At 49.0% G+C, this 27,791-nt stretch overlaps 1 protein-coding gene across 1 annotated transcript; it reads right to left on the bottom strand.

The window, feature by feature from the left end:
- Positions 1 to 236: 236 nt before the first annotated feature.
- TBC1D10A (TBC1 domain family member 10A) lies at positions 237 to 27,791 on the bottom strand. The gene is made up of 9 exons (XM_080932030.1): positions 27,546 to 27,791; positions 9,471 to 9,570; positions 5,549 to 5,656; positions 3,389 to 3,495; positions 2,767 to 2,881; positions 2,622 to 2,687; positions 1,921 to 2,110; positions 1,687 to 1,841; positions 237 to 964 (listed from the first exon to the last, which is right to left on the bottom strand). The coding sequence occupies exons 1-9, from the start codon at positions 27,752 to 27,754 to the stop codon at positions 512 to 514; spliced, it is 1,503 nt and encodes a 500-aa protein (XP_080788156.1). The 5' UTR covers positions 27,755 to 27,791; the 3' UTR covers positions 237 to 511.

Genomic DNA, 27,791 nt, shown 5'->3' with positions numbered 1-27,791 from the left:
TCTGCCTCAGTGGTGGGCTTCAGCCTGGATAGACTCATCTGTGTCAGAAGGTGCACAGGGTTCAGAGAGAAGAGCCAAGAACAGCAGCTGGCTCTGGACTTAGTGTCTCCTGTCTCCTGTATGTTTCAGAGGGGATCCTGCTGTAGCTACACACCAGTTCTATACACAAGCCTGTTTATTTCCGTACAAAACCATATTGCTATTTTACACAAAGAGTACCCCACCGCTCCCCCGAATGTAATCACCCTATCCCTGGGGAACATCCCCCAGAAGGACGGGGCTGAGACCCAACTCATTTGGCCATAGCTTCTGCCTGTGCTGGCTGGACCAGCTCAACTCAGAGAAAATAAATAAGAAGGCTCAGGCAGAATCTGTACTAGACCAGCCAGATTCTATCCCAGCCCAATGGCCAAGCAGTTGGTTCCTCAGGTGCAAAGGACCTGGAGTGCTGTCAGTCTTTGAACCGTGTAAGACATGAGAAGACCCCACCCAGAGGCCTGAGCTCTTGGGGTTACAAATAGGTGTCCTCACTCTCCTGGGAGGTCAGGCTCTCCTGGGAATGGTGGTAGGCTAAGTTCTGAGGAGTAGGGTCCTGGGAGACTGGGTCCTTTGGGGGCACATCCTGAGGAGGACATGCATCTCCTGAAGCAGTCACCACTGTAGCTCGATTGAGGCCTGGGGACTTGTCCAGTTGCCCACTGGTCTTTGTCCGCTTCTGCTCCTTCTGGGCCTGCTTGTGTGGCTTAGCCTTGGAACTGAGGAAGGTTGCATCTGGGGGTAGGCGAATGGATGGCGAAGGTTGCAGGGCAGGTCGGGGACCAGGCTCTGCATCCAGGATGGCCTTGGCACCATGCATCCTGGGCGGAGAGCGGCACTCCAGCTCACCACGGGTTTCTTGCCAGCGCCGCAGCTGAATGAGGTGCTCCCGCTCAATCTGGCGCTCCGTCACAGGCAGTTCTATCACCTTTGGGGCGATGAGGAACAAGTGAGCATCAGAAGAACGACCTTTCCCTTCTGTTTTCCTGCCCACCAGCATCCCTTAACTGTCTGCTAAAGGCTGACTCCAGGAAGGATATAATTGTGGTCTGAGAGCCATGGTCTCCGAAGAGACGGCTACCTGTAGCCCACACACCCTCTCTCCGTATGTCTAGGACAGGAGGAAGAGCAGGGCTGACATGGGCAACCCCACTCTCAGCCAGTATGTCACCTACTGACCAGGGCAGCCTGGCTCCAATTCCAGCCCTATCACTTTTCAGCTGGTAACAAAGGAAAGTCACTTTGAAATTTTGCCTCTTGAGCCTCTACTTCCTCAAGTATAAAATGGGGACAATGCTGGACGTGGGTACAGACGATCTTGTATATCTGTCCCTGCAATGTGCACTAGCATGAGCCTGACTGTGGCCCCCACAGAAGCTGGCCATGTAGCCTCTGAAAAACAAGTATCCAAAGAAAAATGAGGGGGTGCAGATCACAGCTCTCTATTCCCAAAGTGGCGTGGACTAGCTAAGGAAGACACTGCCAAGTGCCCTTGTGCCCACCCTCCTCATCTAACAAAAGGATGAGGTCCATCCACCCTAACCTGGCCTGACCAACCAACCCTTGGGGCAGGGCCATAAAAGGCTTCCTCCAAAGTCAATTGCCAGTTCCCCTTCCCTCCCAAGGCAAGTGGGAGATGCCGGTCCACACCTCCTGAACCAGGAAGGCTTCCTGCATGATCTTGGGGCTGAGGCTCCGCAGCTGCTCGATGGTTTCATACTGGCCCTGGCAGGCTTTGAGCTTCTCTGGGGAGCCTAGTGCGTGCTTCAGCAGTACCAGTCCCACACGGAAGATGATCTTTACTCCTGTGTGGAGGCAGGTGGTGAGTCCAGGGAGGCTTTTGGGCTTCATTTGCACCCCCCACAATCCAGCATAGTCTGGTACCTTCACAAAAGAACATGTCCCAAACTCGCAGCACAGAGCTCCAGGGAAGCGTGCGGGCAAAAGCGCACATGAACCACTCTGTCATGTACAGCAGGGGGTCAATCTTCTGGCGGCTAAGGTGCTTGTGAGCCACAGGGGACACCTTCTGTAGCAGTGAGAAGAGGATCTCGCCATCCAGCTGGATTGCCTCCTGAAGAGACATCAAGGCCACAGCGCCATGACCACAGCCCTATGAGCTCCTAGTACTGGGTCAACATTCAGTAAGTCATCAGGTAGCTAGAGCCTACAGAGCACTGGAAGACAGATGAACAGACCAGACACAGACGGTCCCTCAGGAAGAGTCAAACCAGTCCATGGACACAGATTGGGGGAGGGGACAACGGGGCTGAGTGTCCCAAACACCACAGGAATAGGAGCTCCTGCCTGTCAAGGTCAAGGAAGGCTCTACGAATGGGGTGAGGGCTGAGGGAAAGGCATTTTGATGTAACAGAATGGAGTTTCAAATAAGCTCTTAAGCCTACTCCAAAGTCAGGGAGGGACCAGGGGCTGAGGCAGAGATGGAGGTGAGTGTGTAACTGGTACGTGAGTGCCCTCTCTGAGGCCTTTAGCCTGGAGTGGCTATGAGTGAAGTGAGAGGCCTTGGAGCAGCCCCAGAAGGCATCTATCTGGCCTGGAGCATCTCAGGCTATGTAGGTACTCACCAATTTCTCACTGTAGTAGCCAGGCAGGTACTTCTCACAGACTTGCACCAGACACCAGAAGGCTTGCTGTGGGTGAGAGACATGAGGCCTTGAAGCTGGGATCAGTCCCAGTGCCCACCCACTTGTCCGCCCAGGTCCCAGGTACCTCGGCAGGCATGTGCATGAGCAGCACGGCCGCAATGGGGGCCTGTGCCTGGCAGTAGCCCTCCTCAGGGCGGTACAGCGTGTAGGCCTTCAGCACCCGGAACAGGTCCTGCTGGCTATAAGAGGACAAGCAGGATAGGAAGGCAGGAGTTGACAACCACCCATCACCTCCCCTGTACTTCAATGAACATCTACAGACCTGCCTCAGAACCTGCCCTTCCCAGAAAAGGTTGTGCCTGTGGTCACCAACGACATGATTCAAACAGAAATCAAGGATTGGATCAGGGCTGATGCCAGCTGGACAGATACAGACAGAGGAGGGGCTAGAGGGCCACCCTGCTGGCATTCTGTCCTCACCCAATACACCACTCTGCTCCTGTTGCTGTCCACCAGCCCCACTTACCCCCTTCCCTACATCAAGAAGCCAGGAACGTTCTAACCGTCTAGAGAATAAATCATGCAAGCTGCTACAAGAGTCAAAAGTGGTCAGGACACCGCCAGACCACAGAAGGTAAAGGGTACTAGTAGAGTTTTGTGCACAGTGGCCAAGCTCACTATGCCTTTCCTGACAGTTGCAGAGCCAGCTCAGAGCCAGCTTCCAGCCACATACTTAGCTGGCTTACCCATGGCCTCCTCGGGACACGAACATCTCATGGAAAGGGAACTGCCGGTGCAGGTCACGCTCAATCACGTCTAGCCACTTGGGGTCCCCAGGAGACATGTCCAGCTCCTGGAAGCAAGGACATAATGTCAGGAAGCAGTGAGGGGCACCCTTGGTAGGAGATAACCGTCTCAGGGATCGGATCAGGCACCAACGGCACCCAATCTCATCACAGAACCAGGTCTTCCTGAACACAGGTGAGGAAACCTACAGAGGCGAGAATGGCAGAACCGTGGGAGGGCTGAGAGGAATCCTAACTTCTGCAAACATCAGTCCCTGCTGTGGCCGGAATCACAGTAGTCAGAACTCATTTTATCTAGGGATGTCTTGTCCTTCAGGCTCCTCAACAAGAGCTACAGGTGTTGCCACTGCTTGGAGCCAGATGCACAACTCGGTACGCAACACATATGGGACTTGCCAGCCCCCTCCCTACCGCACAACAGACCCTATTCAGAGACAAGAGAACCGACGGGTTAAATGAAAGTCTTTCACCCAGGGCCTCCTGACTAGAAAAACAGTGGAGCTGGAGTTGAGAGCAATGTGAATCAGAACCACCAACCCAGCTGCCCTGCTGCCTGCATCCTGTGTTGCAGGTGTCAACTGTTCAGGAAGGGAGTGTGACATCTGTCAGGCAGTAAGTGCTTGTCTAGGTACGAGGGTTCATTAGCAACCTACCAGATATCTGAGAGGTGGCCAGTTCCTCTCTGGACACTATTCACACACACACAAAGCTCTGTGCTTCTGTCATGGAGGTGGTGACAATCCTTTAATTCCAGATCTTAGGAAGCAGAGAATCTCTGAGTTCAAGGCAGTCTGGGCTACAGAGTGAGTTCTAAAGACAGCCAGGACTACACAGAGAACCACAACAACCCCCTCCCCCAAATCACTTCTTCAACACAGACAAAACAAAGTTCTGTGCTTCCTTGCACTGAGGAACTCAACAGTGCCCCCAGTAGGCTAGTCATTCATAGCCTTTGCTCTCACGTCTGAGCCCTCTGGACTCTGAGAGGAGCAACCATCCCTGAACCACCAACTCTGACCAAGATGGAGTTCATCGGAATACAGGAGACTGAGCTACTACAAGGAAGATTCTAGAGTCAAGAAGTTGCTCTAGTGGAACTTGATCTTGGTGCTGTGTGGGAATATCCAATCACCCTGATTCATAGCTACCTCTAGCCAAGTGCTGCCACCCACCCAGGCTCTCTGTCCCCAGGCCCAAGTGCTGCCAACAAATAGCTTGAGCCTCTCCAGGTCAAGAGTGTGAACTCCACACTGCCCCTTTCTGCCTCTGCACAGTCTTCACAGAGAGCAGGTCTGGCCAGAGGGAAGTTATTCACTGAAGCATGAGGACATCAACAAAGTTCCAGGGGCTGGGAGCCCTGTCTCACTGCCTATCACTAGTCCCAGCAGCCTGGGGGAAGCCCTGATGCCTGGGGCCAAGTCTGGCAGGTAAGCTGGGGCAACCCCAGGGAAGCCAACTGCTTCCATGGTATTCTCCAGGGGAACAGGCTTAGCAGTTCAGCTTAGTAAACTGAAGATTATACCATGCCAGCCATGGGGAGGCAGACAGGAATCAGGATACAGAAGACATGGTCTCTGACCATTGATTGACTGGCTTCTGACCCCCAAGTAGACCCCTGAGCACCACCTAGTGGATCATGTCTAGTTAGGCTTAGAGAGAGGAGACAGAGTACAAGATGGGGGCCAAGGAATGTGAAGGCTTTTGTGGTCTTAACACACAGCCCCCTTAAGGCTATGCACACATTGAAAGCATCAGTTGGAAAAGTGGTTGAGGGAGACTTCCTGATGGCCAGGAGCTGTGTAGAAACACACTGTGCTCAACCATGAAAGCAAACTTGACTAACCAATGAGAGAAAGAGTTGGAATAAGGTAGTAGAACCGTATAAAGTCTATGCTATGCCTGCTAAGGGTAGAGCCTTAGTTTCCAGTAGACATAGTCCACAGACTGGGGCAGTGTGGTTCTTGAGCAGTCCGGCCTGTGAGTAGAGATCATGTCAACTGTCCCTCTGAGGTCTAGGATAGTACACAGGGATCCACTATCAGGGGAAGATGCTCAATCCAGAGATACAACAGGTAGGTGAAAAAAGGAAGGAAAACTCACATCAAATTTTCCAGGGTTCTGCTGAAGTTTCACCTTGCCTCCTGACAGGTACTGCCAAGCCCGTCCCCGCAGTGAAGGCGGGATGCCCTTCTGGCATCGAAGACGAATCTGAAAGTCAAAAGAACAGCTGTGCCCATGCACCCTGGCAGCTCCTCTGCTAAGGCCTGGTGGGCCTTCAGTGAGCCTACCCTCGAGAGCAGAAAGGGAAGAACTGAGGGGCTTTCTGCCCTGCAAGGGGATGGGGACTGCAATTAGATATGCTGCCACCAGGTGATGGCAGAGTGCACATTCTCTAATGACAATGCATTCCTGAGGTAGGCTGCAGATTTCTGGACCCCAGAACTATAGGCAACCCTTATTATCCATGGGAGATGGCTTCTGGGATCCTTGCAGACACCAGACTTTTCTCAAATCCCTCATACATACAGGTATGACGGTGTGTGCTCTCAGATCTCAAAGAAACAAGGACAGATAGCTAACTGTGACGCTATAAGCTATCAAAGCAAATGCAGAGCTCCAGGTTTCCCTCAGTTCTTCTCACCACACTCCCTACCTTTGCTATTTCCCTTCCCCCACCTTCTCTTCCTATATAACCTGCCGTTCCACCACAAGTTCTGTTGTCCTCTACTCCTGCTCCCTGGTCCCCTCTTCCTTCTCTCTCCCTCTCACCCTACCTCCTCCTTTGCTCGGTTCAGTCTGCTGGCCATGTTCAGTCTACTTCTTTCTCTCCTCTCCTCACTTTGGGCTGTTCCAGATGCTTCTGACTGTACTCTCCTCATATCTACAATAAAAACCTTCTCCTCACCCATACCTTGGAGTGGCCACACATTATTATTTATATACCTCAAATCCAAATACTCAGAAGGCTAGTCAAGGCTAGGCTAAAACTGTGAAGTACAGGCTGGCCTTGAACTCAGATCCACAGAGTAAAGGCATGTGTTGTCATGGGCAGCCTACTACTACCATGTCTTTTAAGAAGACACAAAATGGTTTAAGGGAACAGATGGTATTAAAGAGTCAGAGAGAGGAGAGGAGAGGGGTACAGATGGGAATATGCTCTATGTACAATCTATACTTCTATGAAAATTAGAAAACAAACACAAGATAAAGAACAGAACATCTTCCTCAGAATAGGAAAAACTCACCACAGTCAGAAACCCTGCCACTTCCACACTGTGCCACACAGGTTGGAGATACAGCTCTGTGTACTTCCTACCTCACTAGTCTCTCAGGGCCTGAAGGGGTAAGAAGTGGGCTCCTCCTGGGATTGATCCTAAAGAAGTTCTCAGGGCAGCTGCCTGGCTTACCAGGTGGGTGAGTGCAAAGGCAGAAGGCCTGAGCCTGTGGGCTGAGACCACCTTTCTCACCCCTGCACGACCGGCCTGGCCTGAGATCAAAGACAAGTGCTTGTGGCAGGAGAACAGCTAATGTGGGTTTGAGACTCTATTAGAGTGAGAACTGTGTTTAGTGTGGGTATTTTCCACATAATCCCTAACTTCTCAACTGGAAAGCCCCTCAAATAGTCCCACTTAAAGAGGGGCAAAAGGACCTTCCTGATGACTAACATAGGCAAGAGAGGACTTTCCAGAGCTTGGAGCAGATCAAGGACTAGGAAGGAGACAGGCAGCAGGTTGTAGGATGCAGTCAGTAAAGAGGAGCAGCTGGCTACTCACAAGAACTGAGCTGGGGCTTCTGACTGAAAACTGGAAAAGAAGAGATCAGAGAGAACACCACCAGACACTGAGGACAATTTCCTGTTGCTGTGAGACAAAGGTCATCTTAAGGAAGCCACTTTGGGCAGGCTTTGACAGTGGGACATAGGACAGCCCAGAGCCTTGGGTCCTATAAGATCTTACACTTGGGCAAGGTGAGTATGACAGCCTTCTAGCCCGTCACACATGTGTGCTGCAGGACAGTCATGGACCACCTTCAGCCCACTGTGATACCCTCACGGAAACCAGAGCCAGGGCAGGGGCTGGACAGTCAAGAGGACAGCCAGTCTTTTTCAGACACCTAGTCTTTTGCACAAAAGTGCTGGAGATGATCATCAGCCTGCTTAGGGAGGACGGGCAGAATGAGGTAGAATAACACAAGAGGAAGTGCTGCCAGAATACTCCAAAAATTATGTCTCTACAGACAACTTCAGGTCACTGATGACAGCTAAGTGAAGCCACACCCTTGCCTGCTGAACTCTGGAAAGGCGGATCCCTGACTCCCTGCAGCCCCTCATTTCTGTCCTGAACACAATTGGGAGGTAGAAGAAGACACCCTTCTACCAGGACTATGGATGAGTCCAGGAGAAATGCTGGTCTGAACCCACTTCCCAAAACAGTTACTATGACTTCCTGCACTGGTAGAAGCCATGCTTCCAAAGCCAGGCAGGAGCTACCAGGGGAGAGCCAATGTGGCTCCAGCGGAGGCAGCAGTCTTGGTCTAGTTCTCTGAGTACAATGAATTAAAAAGCATGTCTTTGAAGGCTTCTGCTGGGCCTCTACCCACAGTGCAGGGGAAGCCAAAGGGCAAAGGAAGGGCTGCTGAATGCTCTGTGGCAGGCACTCCCCACAGCTACAAAAGAGAGACGAAGAACTAGCTATGGCTCAGGGTAAGGACTAGAGGAAAGATTAGGCAGGACCCCAAAGTTAGTCAGGGAACAACTGTTGAATAAGTGTCCTAAAAATACTGATTTTGCCAGTTATGGTGATGCCTATGCTCCTAGTACTAGGGAGGCAGACAAACTACAATGAGTTGGAGACTAGCGTGATCCACAGAGCGACAGACACACACATACACAAGCACACATGCAAGCAGGCACTCTGTGGGTGAAGATGGGGGGGGGAAGAAAGGAGGAAGAAAGGGAGGAGGATTCTCTCCTACTCACGCTAAGCACATATTCTATCACTGAACTCCTCCCAGAATCCTACACTCAACAGCAAGAAAGAGCTCGAGCCTGGAAAGAGCTCGAGCCTGGGTGAGCGTCTTCCCCCTTGGCAGTCTGGGAAGTACTTCCTGTTCCCACCTTGTAAGGATCCTCATAAAAGGCTTATTGCTTCCACTAGACTAATGACTCTGCGTCTGAAAAGGAGAAGACATCTTATCCTAAGTTACTTAGCCCACACATAAAGACAGGGTGTGAGACGGAGCCCACACTCACTCCAGGCTTTCAGCCCTGGGCAAGTACAACAGGGATAATGGGCTAACTTTGTAGATTGGAATATACAGAGACTGTGGCCGTGAGCAGCCAGTCAGTGATTAAGTGCGGCAAAGGGCTCCCAAGGACACTGACACACAACTTCAGAATGGTGGGTGAGTGTGGGGTTCCCAAAGGATGAGCAAGCCAGTGCCTAAGGACATTCTAAGTAGACAGGGAACAGGTATTCTCATCTTTATAAAACTACTTGTAAATTGTAGGATTACTTTTCTTTCTTTCCACTCTGCCCAGGAGACAAGTAGAAAATCACCAACTTGTCTAGGTGAAGAAGAAGGCCCTTCCTGCGGTGGTCAATGGTGTAGACAAAAAGTTTACTGCCTGTCTTCAAATCTTAGGCCACTTGTAAAGCAAGAGTGTCATTAGCATTAACTTCATTGGAGCATTAGTCAGATTATTGTAGTAAAGGTATGAACTTAGCTGCACTAATGTTAGAAAGCTCTTCAGCCCTACTTCTGGCAGGGGTAAAGTTAGCTATGAGAGCTGTTGGTTTAACTCTAGAGTTCTATGTGGCTCTTCTCTGAAGTCAGGTGCCAGGTACAAACCTTGCTCCATCCTAGAGCCAGCTTCTGCTGCTCACTTGACCAATGGAGGACCCCTCTGGCAGCCTGACAGTTGGAGAAGCCCCTAGTTTGCTGCAGTGAAGTTCATCCTCTTCCTCCTTCTCCCAGACTGTTAACTCCCAGCCCTGGGTCCAACCAAGGCCAGGCCCCTTACCTTTTTGTGCTTCTTGGCCATCCATTTGTCCCAGTTGTTGAGCATGTCCAGCCACTTGGACTCCCTCTGCCTCAGCACCTCTAGGGGAACTTCCTCTAGCCTGTGGATCAGAGGGCAGGGCATCAGGTATGTCAAGAGAAGCAAAGATTCTCCTGGCTTTGGCTGTGTCTATACACCTCCTTCAAATCCGCATGGTGCCCTACTGCAGATGAGCAGAGTTCTTGCTGCCCTGCCACAAAAGTCACAGGCCAGATACAAAAGGGGCAAGTGACTATTCTCCCAATGTGTCAAGGAGCCAGAAACACATTGCTTCTCTGGGGCAAAGGCTGAGTGTGTGCCTCTGAAGTCAAACATTCCTGTCTTGGGCCTGCCTTAGTAAATAAACCTCTTCAGGGGGCCAGCATGCTAGGAGTAAAGTTGGATGCAAAAACTCGTCAAACAAATACAGAAATAACATACTCGCCTCTTCACCTGAGCCAAGCTGGTTACTCAGACTTTCCCCAATTACACCCTTGCTCTTTCCCTCAACCTCTACTCATGCCAATCCCTTGGCTGGAGTGTTCCCCAAGTTGTCTCCACATGTTAAAGTCACACAGACACTCAAAGTCCCTTCAAATGCCACTATCTGACTGAGCAGCTGTGTCACTTCCGAATAGACTAAGAAGATTCTTCTTCCCAGGCCCCTTGTGGAATTGACATTTGATAGGTACTAACACTCTGCCCAGGCAGATCAGCACCAAAGAAGGTGGGCTGGGAGGAATCCCTGTCTTAAGTAGAGAGCACAGTCACCTCACTCCTCCATGAGGCTTCCAAAGGAAGTAAACCCCGAGGATCCCCTAGTTCACACAACTCTCAAAGGCAGAGAAGAGAAGGAAATGAACATGCAGGCATTCTGCATACACTCTCCTATCCGGCCTACAGAATGACGGCAAAGCAGACAACCATACAACACAAAATGCACACAGCAATTCTCTCACATAAATGGTTTCCTTAAATGCATTTTAAAGTATTAGATTATCAAAACCTTACGTTTGTTTATTTCTTTGATGTGGTTTTGTGAAGTTGTTTGTTTTGTTTCTTCAAGTAAGAAAGTACTTGGTCTGGTAAGAGGTAGCTCAGTGGTAGAGTACTTGCCTAAATTGCCAGGCACTGTGTCCAATTCTCAGTACCACCAGAAAAAAGAAAGACAATAGTATTTTATAAACTGGATATAATGTCAGCTCTCTGGAGGTAGAGGCAGGAGTTTAAGGCTAGCCTGAGAAAGATGACATCCTGTAAATAACAAATAAATAAAATTAAATAGGTTGGAAAGATGGCTCAGTGGTTAAGAGCACCAGTTGCTCTTCCAGAGGATCAGGGTTCAATTCCCAGCACCTACATGGCAGCTCATAACTGTGTGTAGTCCCAGGGGATCAGACACCCTCACACAGACATGCATGCACATAAAAATACATCGCTGCTACAAATTAAAGTACTTGACAGTATTAAGAAAGGATGGATGTGAGGAGGCAGGGAGTGAGATGTAAAGTGAGTAAGTAAAAAAGAAAATTAGATTAAAAAAATACACATACATGACAGGCTCAGAGAGAATCTCACTCAGAGTCAAACAGAAAGTCAGTAAGGAACCTGAGACTCTATTCCAAGCCAGATCCTATACAGCCTAAAGATGACATTCGGCCAGTATGACTTTCCTGAAAGGGACACAGTCTGGGAGGCCCTTGAGGCAGTTCCAGGGAGCTCTCAGAACAGGACGTAGTAGAGCTGGGCCTGGCCCAGGGTTGGAGTTTCTGATTCTCTCTGCCGGAAGGAAACGCCGCTGTGACTTTTACTGGTTGCAAGAACAGAGGGAGGGGCCCTGGCAGAGCTGAGGCCTCCAGGACACAAAGAGGCAAGTCCTCGTTCAGTGCACTTTATCTGGGGAACTGAGCCTGAACTCAGCCTTGGAATAGAACAGTTGAGAAGGAACTTGCCCAGGATAATAAACTGAGCTCCTTAACACAAGGACACAAGTCACTGTGCTCCCAGCTGCTATCTCTCAGCATCGAGAGGCAGAATCAAGGCACAAAGACACTTTCTTTCTATTTGATATAAAAAAAGCAGTGCTCAAGCCTCGAGGTCAAGTAATTTATGTGTGCAGGCAACCCCCAAATACCCAAGAAGCAGAAACCAAAGGATACTACACCCCCAGCCATGACGACATATATACCAAAAACAGTATTCACTTATGTAACAAGTCAGGATGAGCCTTCTAGTTAACTAAACAGGGGGTAGGATGCTCACATGAGTCAACAGGAAGTGTTAGCAGTTAAGAAGGTGATAACATCTGATTGAACCCTCTGTGCAGATAACAAAACTAAGGCTCAGTGAAGATGAACCTTATAGCTGCAACTGCCAAGGACTCCACACGTGATTGAATCCAGGCCTGTATGACACCTCAACCCTGGGGTCTGCTCTTGTTGGTAAAACATGACTGCAGGCCTCAGAGACCTTATTCTTTCAAGCGCAACAGAGAGGAACATGCTCAGAGTTCTTTCAACTGACGCCAGCTGATAGCTTTGGCAGTTTCAAACATCAAACCAGAATTCATAGTGCAGAAAACAAGAGGTCGAGTTTCCTAGATTCTAAGGCAGCACTGATTCTAGGCTTATACCCACGAGTAGGCAGGATCTCAGAAAGCCAAACAATTGCTATTGCTCTCAATGTGGATATTAGTCAGAAGATGTATTTTAAATTTAAAACCTAAACTGGGAAAAATTTGAGGAAATACACTCATTTAAATGGCTTCTCTTTCAACAGAAGAACTTAATCTGGATGTTGGCGGGGCCAAAAGAGACACAATCCCTAGCCCAAAGGACATTCTCTAACTACAAGTGAGTATCTCTTCCCACATAGAATGTCCATTTTTTAAATCTCAGAAGGTTAAAGGATCCTTGAGTAGCCTTAGTCAGGATGCCTGAAAGCATCTGTTCTGGATGAAGGAATTCTTTCTACAACAAGGACGTGTCATGGGGACTGGAGAGATAGCTCAGCAGTTTCGAGCCCTGGTTGCCCTTCCAGAAAACCTACGTTTGGTTCCCAGCAGCCACATGACAGCTACCAGTTGTTCATAATTCCAGTTCCAAAGGATCCGATGCCCTCTTCTGGCATCCACGGGCACTGGTGCATAGATATACATTTGGCAAAACACCCCTACACAGTAAATAAAAATAAAATCTAAAACCAAAACAAAGCCAAGACAGACTAACACCTTTCCTTCTCTGCTTGTTCTTTTACCCATGGACAGGCTGCACTGTGAACTGACTCTGAAGGGATGCCGAGTGGGAGCTGTGGGATGAAGCTGGCAGGATGGGAGCACCTCAGACAGCATGTCAATGTGAAGCTTGCCCCGGTAGGACAGAACGTGTGAGCCAATTGTTCCTACTGAGAGAAGCTGGGTAGATGTTCTGTGGGGGATGCCGCTGACAGGAGCACACTCACTTTCCAGAAATCTCTTTCCTGAGGTGGCCAGAGGGGGGCTTCTCTTTATCCAAAGGGTCTACTAAGAATCTCTGGGGCCAGTCATTATTGAAACAGCACCAGGGCTAGTGCTTTACCTCTGGGGCAGCCAGCACTTAACAGCTTCTACTGCTAAACGTTCTTTCCCATGCTTGGACAAAACATTTCTGTTATCTTCTCCCTGTAATTTCAACACTGCCTTCTGGTGCTACACAATGCTTAAGCCCTCCACACACACACGCTTATCTCCTGTCACCCATCCACCCTAGTCTGGAATGTTCTTTCTTCTCTGCTCTCAGCCACAACACTCTTTCAGGGTCTTATATACAATCAAAACCCCAATAATAGCAGCATCAACAACAGTAGTCAGCATTTATACACCATATAACTAACTTCTTTCTCTTACATGTGTGTATCACATGTACATTTCCTTAATAACCCCCAGGACAATATCATTGTCCCCATCAAGAATAGAATTCCAGACTTAGCAAAGTTAAGAACCCTGTGGAGAGCACAGCTCTAAGAAGCTGAGACTACACCAGGGCTGTCTAACTCCATGGCCATTTTCTTGACCCTTACACTACAGTCCTACCCACGAGAAGCTAAACCCACAGACTTCACAGCCTGCCCATCTGCATGCCCGAACGCCATTTACTGTCCTCCAACCTACAGACCTTCACCATGGCCCAGAACAGTTTTTCATACACCGAACTGAGACCTATAGTAAGACCCACATTTTATACTTTGTGTACATACAGATAACTGAAATGTTTTATGAAATGAGTTGTCCTTACATGTATAAATATGCACTCTAATTTTTCAAATACATTTCATACAATTTTTAAAAATTACATAATCTGGGCATAGTAGCATACATCCTAGCACTTGGGAGGCTGAAAAGGAGGAATGCCATGAATTTGAGGCTAGCCTGGACTACCCACTGAGACTCAGGAAAACAAAAAAGCTAATTGTAAGACAGTGAGATGGCTCAGTGGGTGAAGGTACTTGTCTCCAAACTTGACAACCAAAGTTTGAACTCTGAGATCTACATGTCAGAATCCTCTAAGTGTTCCTTTGATCTATGCCCACATCTACACACACACACACACACACACACACAGAGAGAGAGAGAGAGAGAGAGAGAGAGAGAGAGAGAGAGAGAGAGAGAGAGAGACTAAATGAGTATAAAAAAGAAGACTTAAAGTTACACATAACTCTTTGAACCTGGTTGATTCTGGTTCCTAAGCATGAATGGATGAAGACATAAATCTGAAATAAGTGTTCACTACACTATGGGCTTGCTCATATTGCTTAGTACTATCCCTCCTGACTGAATCTGGTCTTGAGCTTCTGGACTAACTCTATTCATGGCTTTCCCTATTATCCATCACTTTCATGTGTATTATATTCAGGCATACAAAACACTTATACCTATAGTAATTTTGTCTTTCTATAGCCCAATGAAAAGGAGCCCTCATATATTAACTATAATTCCCATTTGTTCAATAAAGAGAATTGACCAGATCAGAGAGGTTCAGGTAAAGTCAAGCTAGAAACTAAGTGGCTGAACCAGAGCTTCTCTCTGCCTAATAATTCAGACAGTGTCTCTTACTCCCTGAAGGAGTCTGTGGGGAAACTAGACCCTTTTCCAGATGTTGTATGCCCTTACCTGGGTCCTAGCCCACAGAGAGTCTAACTCCTACCCTGTGTTCTCACAGCTATAGTGAATGGTCTACTTATGTATAACACTGCTCAGCAAGGCCAATAGGTGGATAGGCATTGCTAGCAAGTCCGACTGCAGGTGGAGATGGTATGTTTAGACAATGTGCTGTTTGCCACTAACTCTGCCTAAGGAGGGAGCTCAGAGAAGACAAAGGTGGTAACTGACCACACATCCACCAGGCTCCTAGACTATCAGACTGAGCTATGCTGAGCCATTCTGTTGCCCAAGGTGGTAGAGACACTTCATGTACCCCAATGTCTACAAGCTCTCCCAAAATTCTGAAGCTAGAAGCTTCCAAAAGCTCAGAGGGACAAGCCCAGTTCCTAAGGTTCCTGGAAGTTTCTCTACCCTGCCCTTTTAGACTTCTGCTTTCAACACTTTGACTTGGCAAACAGTTATGATACTGCACATGCCCAGGACCCTTAAATTACATCCTTTGTGGACAATATCCTTGGTCACCCTTCTCCAAGCTTCACTACAGAACCTAAAGCAGATGTTCTTCCTGAAGCCACAGGCCACAGGACTAATGCTTTCATCTCACTTGCCAGGGACTAAACAGGGCATGGAAGAAGATAAAGAGGGAGGGTACTCTGAGACTGGCTGACCTAGGGCACTTTAGTTCTTCCATCTTTTAGCTGGAGACCATGAGCTAGTGCTTTCTCCCAACCTGCTGGCTTCCTGGGCCTTGTATCTGATGTAAAAAGCACTCCTCACCAAGGTGCATCACCCACTGTATTTCATCTTTAGTGGAACCACAAAAGATACACACCTTGTATCACGCAGGACTACAATAAATACACAGTGTGGATAGTCAGAAAATGGTAGCTAGCTCACAACTTTTATTTGCAGACAGAATGCTCACACTCGTTCCTCATCGAACCAGTCCCCAAATGCAGTTCCTGGAGCAGGCAGGACAAGAGCACCCTCATTTCACCTGGGAAGTCACAGAGGCCCAAGAGATGATGGCGTTTACTCTATGACACATGAAGTACACTTTCTAGCTTCTATCACTTCTGTCCAGAGCTGTGTGGAACACACAGCCTCCTCCACTCTAAGCTTCCAGTTTCCCATCTGTAACACAGTGGTGATGTCACCTGTCCAGGGAGCAACTGTAGAGAGGACATGTTTCAAGAACTAGCCATGTACTAACTCAGTGGAGCTACTACAGGACATACATTTCCCTCGGGAAGTGGTTCTTGTTACCTCTACTCAGCACAGCTGAGTAATCTGCCCACGTAAGATATCCTGGATGTGGAGGCTGCCACTCAAGACACTGACTGTCTGATAGATATAAAGTGTCCCCTACATAACACAAACTCTGCCTTTTAAGTTGAGAAAGACAGAAGTCGATGACAACAGCTTTTCACAGCTGGGTCTCCAGGATGAAGACAAGATTACCCGAGGAGGTCCAACCAAAGTGTGGAAAATTAAGAATATGCAGAGAAAGTATCATGAGTCTAGAGACAATGAAGATGGGGGAGTTGGAAAGAAAAATGAGGATAAAGAGGCTGGCCTGCTCTGTACATTGGGTGACAACTTCCAGAGTTCACTAGTGTAAAAGATAGTAATGCCCGGGAGTACACATACCTTTACAGTTAGTTTCTTGGAAAGGAAACTAGAATATGGGAGAAGGTAGGTTAGGGTACACAAATGGCTACTAGTCAGGCCGAAAAGACCACGCAGTTAAGACCACCCTTTCCAACCAGGCAGTGGTGGCATGAGACTTGGGAGACAGAGGCAGGCAGATCTGTGTGAGTTCAAGGCCAGCCTGGTCTACAGAGCTAGTTCCAGGACAGCCAAGGATACACACAGAGAAACCCTGTCTCTAAAAACAAATAAACAAACAAACAAGCATTAAGAAATCTCTCCAGACAGTTGGAGAGGTCTGGTGCTTAGAGTGTGACTTGCCCAGAGACATGCTGTGGGTGGTAGGGAAAAGGTGATGTCTGTAGTAGTCTAGTGCTGGCCGCTCTGCCTTGGGGCTGGCCCTCAGTGGCTCCTGGGTGAGAGTGTCCAGCTTGCTTCACTCGCACTGACTCCCAGTGGAGGCAAGTTCTGGGCCTGCCTCTCTTTCCCATGAGGCATTTACTGGCTCTGTTCCTTCCGGCTCTGGGTCAGTGCACAATGGTAAACAGGTTCTCTCCAACCTTCACTGGCCTTGGCATCCTGGGTCTTTGCCCAGCACTCCACTCTGCTCAGCTCCACCCTGTTGTCTTGCAGACTCCAAAACCCAAGGAATCCCTCTTCTGGTCCACTGAACTGGGAAAAGGCACAGAGAGCAGAATCTCCCAGGACAGCTCCTGACAACTACAAGAAGTTGTGGAAACTTTTCTTAGCAGACGATATCATTTCCCTAAACCCTAACCCTAGCCAGACAGAGTGGTGCTTGGAATTTTCTGCCTGTGACTGGCTGGGTCCCTGGGTCACAATCTCCCTTGTAGATGCCCAGAGTCCACCCTGATCAATATGAGACTCTCCCAGCTGTCCTTCCCAACCGGTCCCTCTTTGCTGGAACTTCTTCATGGTTCCCTACTGTCCTCCCTCTCCAACAGAAATTGTAGGCCCTGGCTCTCTAATCCTGTCCCTTTCACTCCTGGTTTTACCTCTAGGTGTCCCCTCCCAGAGCCACTCCCCTCAGCCTCCCTCCATTCACCACGGAAGACCTCACGCAAAACAGCCTCTCCTTCCCCTACCCCCCCAGACTGCTCCAGGGACAACACAATCAGCTCCACAGCCTTACTAGAAAGATTAATAAAATGCAGCCCCTGCCCTTGAGGAAGCCAAAGTTTTGGAGAGGCAGCTGGGTGGGTAAATAACTCATGCACACACCAAGTGCTAGTACAGAGCTTCTGAAAGGTGCAAGGAATCTGCAAGAAGCCCCCAAGGCGAGGATGGAGATGTCTGGGGAGCTGACTTTTAAACTGGGGTTTGAAGGCTGACAGGAAGTGGCTAGGCTGAGAGAGGTGGAAGGAACATACCAGGCAAAAGGCCCAGTATGCACAAGTGCAAGTTAATAGGAAGGGCATGGCTTGTGTGGGGAATGCGAGCAGTCCAGCAGAGCAGGTCCAGCCTCCCCACCTGACCTCTGCTCTGCTGAGGCAGCATTCCTTGAGGAGGTATGCTCCTCCAGAGTCCCATTCTTTGCTAATGTCTCAGGCTAAGAACATCTCCTAGTTCCTGGCTGGCACCTGATCAACACACAGCGACTGATTTGCCTTGTGACCTCATACCTGAGTTCTCAGTAACAAGCTAGGAATATTGATCTCCGTCTTGTGGCCAGACAGATAAAACACAGTAGGAGTGCTCCCTCCGTAGCCTAGGTCTTCTGAGGGCTGAGCTCAGATCTATTTCAAGTGGCCTCCCATTGAATTAACATAACTGAATGTCTGATAACACTTCCAGTCACTTGCTAATGCCAGCCACTGCTCAGCATCCAGTTGATACCGTTTCATTTAACCCTGGTAACAACGCCCATGAGAGTCATTCTCCAATTACCAACCCCACTTGGCAGAGGAGATTTTCAGCAATCTGAATTTCATAATCTCTGCCGAGGGTTTATGGCAAGCAAGCCCTGGCAGGTGAGGCTAGACCCTCTGCTCTTCTCTGACTCTGCCACCCAACCTCAGCCCTCAGTGTTGTCTACTCAGCTGGATGCACATGAGCTTTGCTCCAGGAGCTCAATGAACAACCCAAACCAGTGTGACACTTTGATGTCACTTTAGCTTTCTGGTTACATAAAGCAGGGGTAATACTGACAAGCACATCTCACAGAAATAAGTGAGAAGAGGTGAGGAACATCTCCTCTGTAAAATGGCACTATGACAACAGAGGTGAGAGAACGAAGGGGTTACTAGAGTACCAGGAAGCCAGAACAAAGGACCACAAGGCGCAGAGAGGGAGAGTGCTGGTGGTAATAAACTGGTACTCTTCTTCAGGTGACTACTACTACCTAGGAGGATACAAGACCAGGCAGCCCTGTGGCCACACACTGGCCCTGAAATTCTCAGAAAACTTCCACTCTCACTTCTGTTTTTTCTTCACAGGCCAGAGAAGAAAGAACAGTCTAAGAGTCAGGGCTGTCAGAGGGCCTTGCTGCAAATGACTCAATAAGGAACTAATGGGGGAATTCCCAACCTGCTCTGGTAGGTCAGGGAGCTCCTGACCTCGAGCTGAGTAGAACTGGCCTCCTGCCTTAGCCCCAAGACCATGGGGTGAGTGAGCAGCGCATGAGGGAAGATGAATCTTCATGCCTACACTGCCTTTAATCGCACTAAAAGCCCGAGAGAGAGAGAGAGAGAGAGAGAGAGAGAGAGAGAGAGAGAGAGAGAGAGAGAGAGAGAGAGAAAGAGAGAGAGAGAGCACGCGGGAGAGAGCTGAGTCTGTTTTATATATGTGTGTACTTCAAGACATCCTCACTACGCAGACCAGGCTGGCTTCAAACACAGAGATCTGCCTGACTCTTGTGGTGGTAGTGACATATGCCTTTAATCCCAGCACTTGGGAAGCAAAGGCAGATGCATCTCTGAGTTCTGAGGCTACCCTAGTCTACAGTGTAAGTTCTAGAAGAATCAGTGCTATACAGAGAAACCCTGTCTTGAAAAAACAAAAATAGCTTGCTTTCTTGTTCTTGCTCTCTTCTCTTGCTCCTGATTCCCCTCTCGCCCCAATTCCCACCACCCTCTCTCACCACGTGCTCATGGCTGGCCTCTACTCTTCTACACTTCTCTTCTTTCCTCTCCTCCCCTCCTCTCTGCCTTTCTCCATCTCTACTACCCCCTCAACTCCTCTCCTCATGCCCTAAATAAACTATTCTATACTAAAAGCACAAACAAAGTGTGAAAGTATAAAAGCCATCCATGATACCCCAAGGACACAGAGTCCTTCCACTGTGGCAGATAATGTACTGGATGCTTTTGAGACGTCCTCTTCCTAACACCTCCTTCTCCAATGCCACCAATGTCCTATTGAAGGACTCAGAGTAGCCGCATGCCTGCAAAGTGTCAGGAGGACTGGAAGCTAAGTTTGCTGAGGTCTTAAACTTTGGCTCTCCCAGACCCACATCCAGGATGCCCTTCCCTGTAAGTCAAGACAGGGAAGAAAAATAAAAATAAAAATAGCATCTTCCAGAGGGCAGAGTAGAAAGACTGCTCTGTATATACAGTGCCCAGGGCTCAGATACACTGATGAGGAACAAGAGCTTCCAGAACCTAGGTCCCCTCCCTGGATCCCTCACACTCAGCCGTACCTGTCTCATCTTAGAATACATGTAAAGGAGTGTGTGCAGACATGAGACAAGAGCTGTACTCTTCCTCTTAACAACTCAGCTACCAAAACAACACAGAAGACCTACTAGGAAAAGTAAACACCGGGGCTGGGCTGAAGTCCTAAGACTGACAGGAAGAGCTAAGAGAGGCCACAAGGTGACCAGCTTTAGTAGGGTGGAAAATTGGGACCTCAGATAGCAGGCCTAGTTCCATCCCTTGCTCAGTCAATTTCCCTGTCTGTGCACAAAGCCAAATAACTCTTAGTCCATCCATTTTCCGTTATTACTGAAACTGTTACCAGAGACTAAAATGATAAAGGCCAGTGTAGTGATACAGACCTTTGATCCTAGCACTCAGGAGACAGAATCAAGCAGAACTCCCTGAGCTCAAAGCCATCCTGGTTTACACAGGGGCTCCAGGACAGCTTTGGATACATAGTGAGACACTGTCTCAAAAATAAATACACCCAGGAAGTACAACCAACAAGTTGTTTAAACATGACCTGAACAAGGACAGCAATGACACAGGAAACATGCTAATGAGGGGAAGAAGGACAGCATACAGGGGCCTATCCCTAGACAAAGAACCACAGACAACTAAGGAGTGCTCAGGGGTGGAATAGTCTTTCCCAGCCAAGAGCTCGCCTATTGGTTATCCAATACCAAATGGGGAGCCCAGAAAACATACACATAAGTAGCACTATACTGACTGCTGGTTATTTATATATTTAAGAATAAACACACACATACACAAATGACAAAAATTTGAACAAGGGTTGGGTTATGTGTGATGGTTTGAAGGGAGGAAAGAGGAAATAATGTAATTCTATTATAATCTCAAAAACTAAAAGCTTTAAAAATAAGTAGATTAAAAAAAGTAGATTAATTTGGCTTAAAAAAAGAGACAAAGCATCCTTCAATCTGTTCATATTTCCACATATATATGAAGACCACTGGTCATGTGCATAAAGGGGCATCTCGCACAAGAGGGACAAAAACATGCTGGAAGTGCTGGCTTCTGCAGAATGTGCCACCATAACCTGTTGTATTGGGCTACCTACCGAAACATTTTCCCAAGGTCATTTCTCAGAATGCCTGAGCTAGAGGAGCTCTAGTCTCTGTAGGGAAACTGAGACTTAGAAAGACTGAGCAGCCTTCTCAAGGTCACACAGCTACTTATCCGCTCAGGGAAGCCGAGGATTCGGGTCTCTTGATCCCCCGGCTCAAAGCCTTTGTTTGTGCTGTTGTTCTTAATCCAGTTATCTTGTGTGGGCCTCACAATCCTTTGTTCACAGTTGCACCTGTAACTACTTGTCTAATGTATGACTTCCCTGTTGGACAGTAGGTCATTTGAAAAGAAAGACTGGTTTCTATCCTGAAGCTGACTCAGGGCTGCACATATGGTAAGTGCTGGAAACTAGCCTTGTGACTGGATGAGGGGACTTGCTTAGGCCATGGAACACAGGAGTCAATTGGGAGCTGCAACAGCACGCTCGCGCACCCCTAGGTTAAGTTAAGAGTGCTTGCTCCATAGCAGAGCCTAAAGTCATGTTTCCAGCCAGAATCTCTAATCTCTAAAATCTGGTGTACCCCTAGAGCTTGCTTCTCATAGGTACACGATTCACCCGTTCCAGCCAAGAAATCCATGAAATCAAACTGGCCTTGGTTGTCATCTGCCTCCTCTTGATCAGTTTACACTATTCTGAAAGCCCCCAATCCCTGTCATACCACCCTAAGGTAGGATTCCTGTCCTCAGGCTCACTCCCAGCCTCTTGGAGAGGAGCCTGGCTCTTCTTGCAGCTTTTCTTACCATCCAATTTGTTTACCAGGCAGCAACCACAAAGCTCAGTGTTACTCACCATTCTGCCCCCCCCCCCCCAGTTGGGTCAGCCAACCCTCTCTCTGGCTAGAAAGACACAAAGAGCCCCTTCATGTGCCCTGGGCACTCCAGCCAAGCCATGCACCTTGGGGATATGACATAGCTAAGTCAGCAGCAGCCCACTGCAAAGACGATAGGATAGGCCCTCTAAGAGGCCTTTCCACCTCTCACTCACAGCGCTAGTCACAATTCAAGCTCTAATGACAATGGGCTCTGCCTCCCATTGGCTATAGATTTCTTCCGAGTCCCACCAAAGTTCTTTTGGCCTCTCTTGGATTCTCAGGACAATCTCATCACCTGAAATCGAACTCCTCTTCCTGCCACCTTCAACAACTAACCCCTCTAAAACACAGGAGGTCTCAGGCTGGCATTCAAGGCTGACCGTCTGTCTAGCCTCTTTTCTCAGCCTATCCTTGCTTCTATCCTGCCTGCCACCTCTGCTCTTAGCACATTAGGCTTCTCTAGCAGCTGGCTTTTGGGTAGAATGTTGCACATAAGTCCTTCTCTGTTCAATGAAAAGACCTTGCTTGTTGCTTCTGAGTGCTGGGATCAAATGGTACTTCTTCATAGGCTCCTGTAGGCAAAGCTGTGTGGCTTCTTGTTGACTCTAAGGGTAGCTGCATACCTCAATTACAGCCTTTATCACTCAACACTGCAAAGAAGTATTTGTGGTTCTGTCTTCCAACCAGTCTGAAGTCCTTGAGGGCAACAAGACAGAGAGGTCTTGTTGAGCTCTTGTCCCAGTCACAGCATCTGGCAGAGCAGGTACTCAAAAGGGGGTCTGGGAAATAAACTCACTGCATAAGTGGCTAAGCTAGCAAAACAAAGCTTTTGGCTGGCTCCCCAGACTGCTCCACTGGCTGACTACCTCACCACCTAAGCAGAAGTATAGAGCTAATCTGTGCTGCCCTCTGAAGAGCATACAGGAAACAGAGTAGGGCAGGGCCAGGGTAGAAAAAGTGAAGAAAGGAAAGATGAAAGAGAAACCCAAGTTTTGACAGCTGCTCTAAAACCCCGGGTAAGGGAGCTTTTCTAAGCAGGAGTGCTGGTTCGTCAGTGGGACAGCCAAGCCGATTTTCTTCCTTCTAGGATCCCCCCACAGAACTTACCTAGAAGGAAAAACCTACCTGGCTGCTTCAGGATTTATCAGGTGATAAATTTAGGGTACACTTTTCTGAGGTCTTTAGGTGCATGGGTTCAGAATGGAGACTGGCACCCCTTCAGGGAGAGTGAGGTTCATCTGAATTACAGTTCTTTGTTGCCCACAGGGCAGGGCCTCACTGTAAGCTGAGATGGGAAGTGATCATTTCTCTGACTACTCCATCTTTATGAGGGGAAGAATAGTCACTGAGCACCTACTCTGTCCCAGGCTTTTTACACATCAGTTCATTTAAACCTCACAGCAAGCCCCGAAGGTCAGTATTAGTCTCGCCTTTTCATGGATGAGACAGAGGTTCAGAAATGAGGCCACACGTTCAAGGTCATACAGACAGGCAGGCTCCAGAGGTTGTAGTAGGAGAGGGACTACCACCTGGTGGAAACAGATTGGGTGACTGAGCCTCAGCCAGGTACCCCATCCCCAGGTCATGTTTCAGGCCAGATGCTGGGAAGACAAAACATCAGCAGGCTCCGCCGCTTATCTCTTTCCCACAGCTTAGAGTTTCTAGCAAGTGGACACACAGGCACCTTCCCAGGACAGCAGCTGGTGAGCTGGCTCCTCCTTTACCAAGTCAGATCTTGTCTGAGAACAGGGCCATCCAACTGGATTTTCCTTAGAGGCCAAGAAAAGAACATGGAAAGAAACAAATGGAAGGGCTCAAAGTCTAGAGTCAAAGACCTGGGCCCTACATATACAGCCGTATTCTTCCAAACCGACTAGCCAGGGATGTCCATTACCAGCTCCATGCTCTCCTGGGACCTGTCAGAGCCCAAGACAAGTGAGTAGTCTGAACTTACAAAGTAAAAAAGGCGGTGGTGGCACAGCGGCAAACAGGCAGGCTCTGGCTTGCCAGGAGGGCCCTGGCCCCACCTCAACAAAAACTGGCATAGACCAATCTGTAAAGATGCCAATTAAGTCAGCTCTATGACTTTCAAAGTCACTGAGCCGACATAATATAAATGGCTATAAGTAGAGGGAACTGGGGGGGCTAAAGAAGACAAAGTGCTGTTCCAGATGTTTATCCCTGAGCTCAGCTCAAATCATTTGCTCCCCTAACAGGAAGCCAATGCCCACAGGATCCCAGAGAGCATAACTTCTGACTCATCTGGCCTACATACTGAGCAGATTGAGGCTGGGTGGGAAGGAAGCTCCAGCCTCAGGCTAGTGCTGATAATCACATGGAAAAAGGAGAGGAAGGTTATTAGGGATTTACCTCTCCAGCTCCCAGGGATTTAGCTCAGGTCCTTTTCTGCTCCTGACCAGCTTTCATCTACAGAAAGACCATCAGACAGGTTGCTCTTCCCTTCCTATTCTTCCCTGCTCAGAACACCTGGTTTTCTTGGGGTTTCACTGCCCAGCTAAGTCATGGCCAACCCAGAACTAATGATGCCAGGGCCTCTGTCTGTGCCTGTGCCACCCACAGGGTCATTCATGGGCTAGCTGCTTTCTTGCCTTTGGCTAGTGCTCAAGAGCAAACAGGGGACACTTCAGTCCCACTTAAGGTTCCCTACAGAGTAGGCTGAATGGCAAGACAAAAAGGTGAAAGAGCACAGGGAACTCTGAGCTCAACCCCCAGCGTTTCTCCTCACAGACTGAAAAAGAAAGGCTAATACTCATTCCACACCGATCTGTATGACAGTGGCCATCTCTAAGTCCACTTTCAGTTCTCTGACTTGGGTAAGCCTGACTGGTCCAGCCCTAAGCTAATCCGAAGACTGATGGCGTGCTCTTACCTTTCTGGCCATTCCTGTTAGTCTCCTACACTGCTGAGGGTGTATGAAGTGCTCAGGAAGCAAGGGAAGGTGATGGCAGGCAGATTCCTCATTGTTACCTTCACTTTGTCTGCCAATCAATTTCCTGCTGGGAGCGAAGGGCCACCAGGAGGGAGGGCAAAGCTGGCCCTGACTTGGGATTCTGACATACTGCATCCTATTTCTAGCTCTATGCTATGTGATCTTAAGCACGTTTTTGCTTCTCTGGTCTCTTTTATCTTCTCTATAAAGGATATACTAGTCAATTTCTTAAGATCTGTTCCAGCTCAGCCCACAACACAATTTTATGTTATACTTTAAATGAATATGCAGCAGACGCCAGAGCAAGGAAGTCCCTGTTTTCTTTCCTATTCCCACAGACCTCAACAACACCAAAACTGACCTGTGCTGGGACAACCTTTGGCCCAGGGTGTCTGAAATGGACCTTTAATCTGGAGACAGAGTCTCTTGACTCTGCAGACCGCTCGTGCTAATGTTTCACTTCTCTGGGATAGCACATGCACTCCTAGCCCTCAACCACGAGACCAGACTCAGGGCGGTCACCCTGAAACTTCCCACAACTTCCCCTCTTATGGCTTGGGCAGGGACTTACTTTTGGCTCTTTTAGAGCCATGGTATAAACTAAACAAGGAAGATCCAAGCTCTATGATATCAGAGATTTTGCTAACAGACAAGCCGAAGGAAAGGAGGCAGGGAGACAGAAGTAGATCTGGGTTCTCACTTCACCTGAGATGCAGAGGGTATCTGTGGGGCCGTAACCTAAGTGTGCAGCTGGAAGGCAGAGAAGACAGATATCTGTATGAAATTTGGGAATGAGAGCCAAAGGGAGGTGCTCCCATTGGGCGTCTCTTCCCACAAATACCAGAGGTACGCCCTAATTTTTTTCTTCATTTCTCCGACCCTTAGAAGGAGAAAGAAAACAATTTCTTGGGCTATTACCTGTGCCAGGCATGGTGTGGGATGTCTTCATATACCCAATTTTCATTTTCCTCAGCAGTGATGAATAGACACACTACTTTTTCCCTTGACTAAACAGGCTAGGGACTCAAGAAGTACCCAAGGTCACACAGCCAGCAAGTAGGATCCCTAAATCTGGCCCTTCCTCACTCTGTCATATCACCCTGTATGCTGAAACCTGGGTAAATATCCAACAACCATCAAAGAGTTCTCACGCTTTAGAATTTACCAGTAAATTTGAGCTGTTATTTCCAAGACTCACCCCACAAATAAAACTGAGAATTCCTTTCCCACCCCCTCAAGACCTCACCCTTCCCAGGCCCCTGATCACTGATGACTGTGCCCCAATTGAAACACTTCCTAAACCCTCTCTAGGTTTCTCCAAGCTCACACAGGGTAAAGGGTGAGAATGATGGCTTCTCCTAGTTTTGACCTGGACTAGGCTTAGTCTAATGTGAGCAAGTAGGGAAAGGCTGAAAGAGACAGACCCAGTGGGTGGGAGGAAACTCCATCTAGGTCAGAGGCCTGGATTTGAAATTTTCTCCTTCTAAGGAGGAGAAGGCCTGGTGAATAGGAGACTCTTGAGTAAGGAGGGTGGTGTTATGGAAGTGACATTTATATGAGACAGCTTTATGGAGTGGGTTCTTAAGATAGTCAAGCACTTCTGTAAGGCACAACAACAGCTGGGGACACCTTGGCAGTCACAATCCAGCAGAGGAGAGGGAGGATATATTCTAGAGTAGGGCTCCCCTGGTGACTGTGAAGCTCTGTCTCTATAAACTGGGAGGTACACTATTATGAAAGGGAAGCTTGTCAGCTCTGCATATGGCACTAGTCTCCTATCACAAGACAACTGGAATGTAAGTGGGGTCTAGAGGCCATCTTCCTGAGGGGATCACCAGATTGCACCCACAGTCTCTGGGAGGACAGGCTTCTAGGGGTTCTGAGTTGCATGCTCAGCTTCGAGGGAAGGTGCTACTCCCCTGTCTCAGCTTTCTCTAATGGCACGAAGGGTGCCTGGGTGCTCAAGGGTGGGGTGCTCCATGAGTGGGGCCCCTGCTGTCTCCCTCCAACTCCAGTCCTAGATCTGGATTTGGGAAGGAAGTACATACACACAGCGGCCTGGGAGTCTACTGGCTGGCTCTTGTAGTGATGAAGCTGACAGAGAGTCCTTGGGTTGAGGCGCTGTCACCCTATAACTAGTAGGAAAAAGGAGTGTCTGCCCACCTGTTGCCTGTGACAATAGACAAAGCTGCCTTTTGGCGGAGGGTGTGTTTGAGGAGAGACAGACACTTTCTGACCTTTCCGTGAAGAAAAGAAACTGTGGGTGACAAGATGGGGACTCTCTGGGAAGTAGCTGGCCAGTGTCAATCCTTCTGAGATCTATGTATCTGGATATAAGTAAGGGTTAGTGTGACCTGGAATGGGGTGGTACTGGGGCCAGCCGGGAGTCCTGACGTCTAAGATTTCCTGGGTAAGACAAGGATTCTGTAGGGTAGGGGGAGATGGAGAATAGCTGTGGGCAAAGTATGGGACAGCCATCTGTGCGCATGTCAGGGGGTGGCAAAGCCTTAAGGCCAGAGTGACCTGGTGAGTCTATGAGCTGGAGATGGGAAGCCCCAAGTTGGGAGGGCACTGGGTCCTCCTTGGACGGTACGGATCAGTCGCTCTGGGGGAGACCAGGAGGAAGGGGTGGCCTTCCCGTAGGTAGGAAGTAGACTGCCGCTTGCGGCCGGTCTGTCGGGCTGGGATAGTGGAGACACGTTAGTGGGTCAGGCCCACGCCTGTGCTGGTCCCGCGCTCGGTCCAGACCCCAGAGGTACTCACGCGCCCTCAGCGCCCTGCGAACCCACGATGAAGCCAAACTTGTCGATGCGGCGCTCCGCGAAGCCGTTGGCCTCGGAGTCAGAACCGAGCGAGCTCAGCTCGTCGGCGGTGGCCGCGTCGGGGCCCTGGGCCAGGCTCTCCCGGGTCCCAGATAGGCTCCCGCCCGCTGCAGGCGCGCGCGGTCCATTCTCTCTGCTGCTTTTCGCCATATCGGCCGCGCCCGGACCAGAGCGCCAGCGGCCACCT

The sequence above is a fragment of the Micromys minutus genome (assembly GCF_963924665.1).
Source record: "Micromys minutus genome assembly, chromosome: 1".
NCBI classification, from domain to species: domain Eukaryota; kingdom Metazoa; phylum Chordata; class Mammalia; order Rodentia; family Muridae; genus Micromys; species Micromys minutus.
The sequence above is the reverse complement of the archived record's forward strand: the minus strand, read 5'-3'. Positions and strand labels throughout refer to the sequence as shown.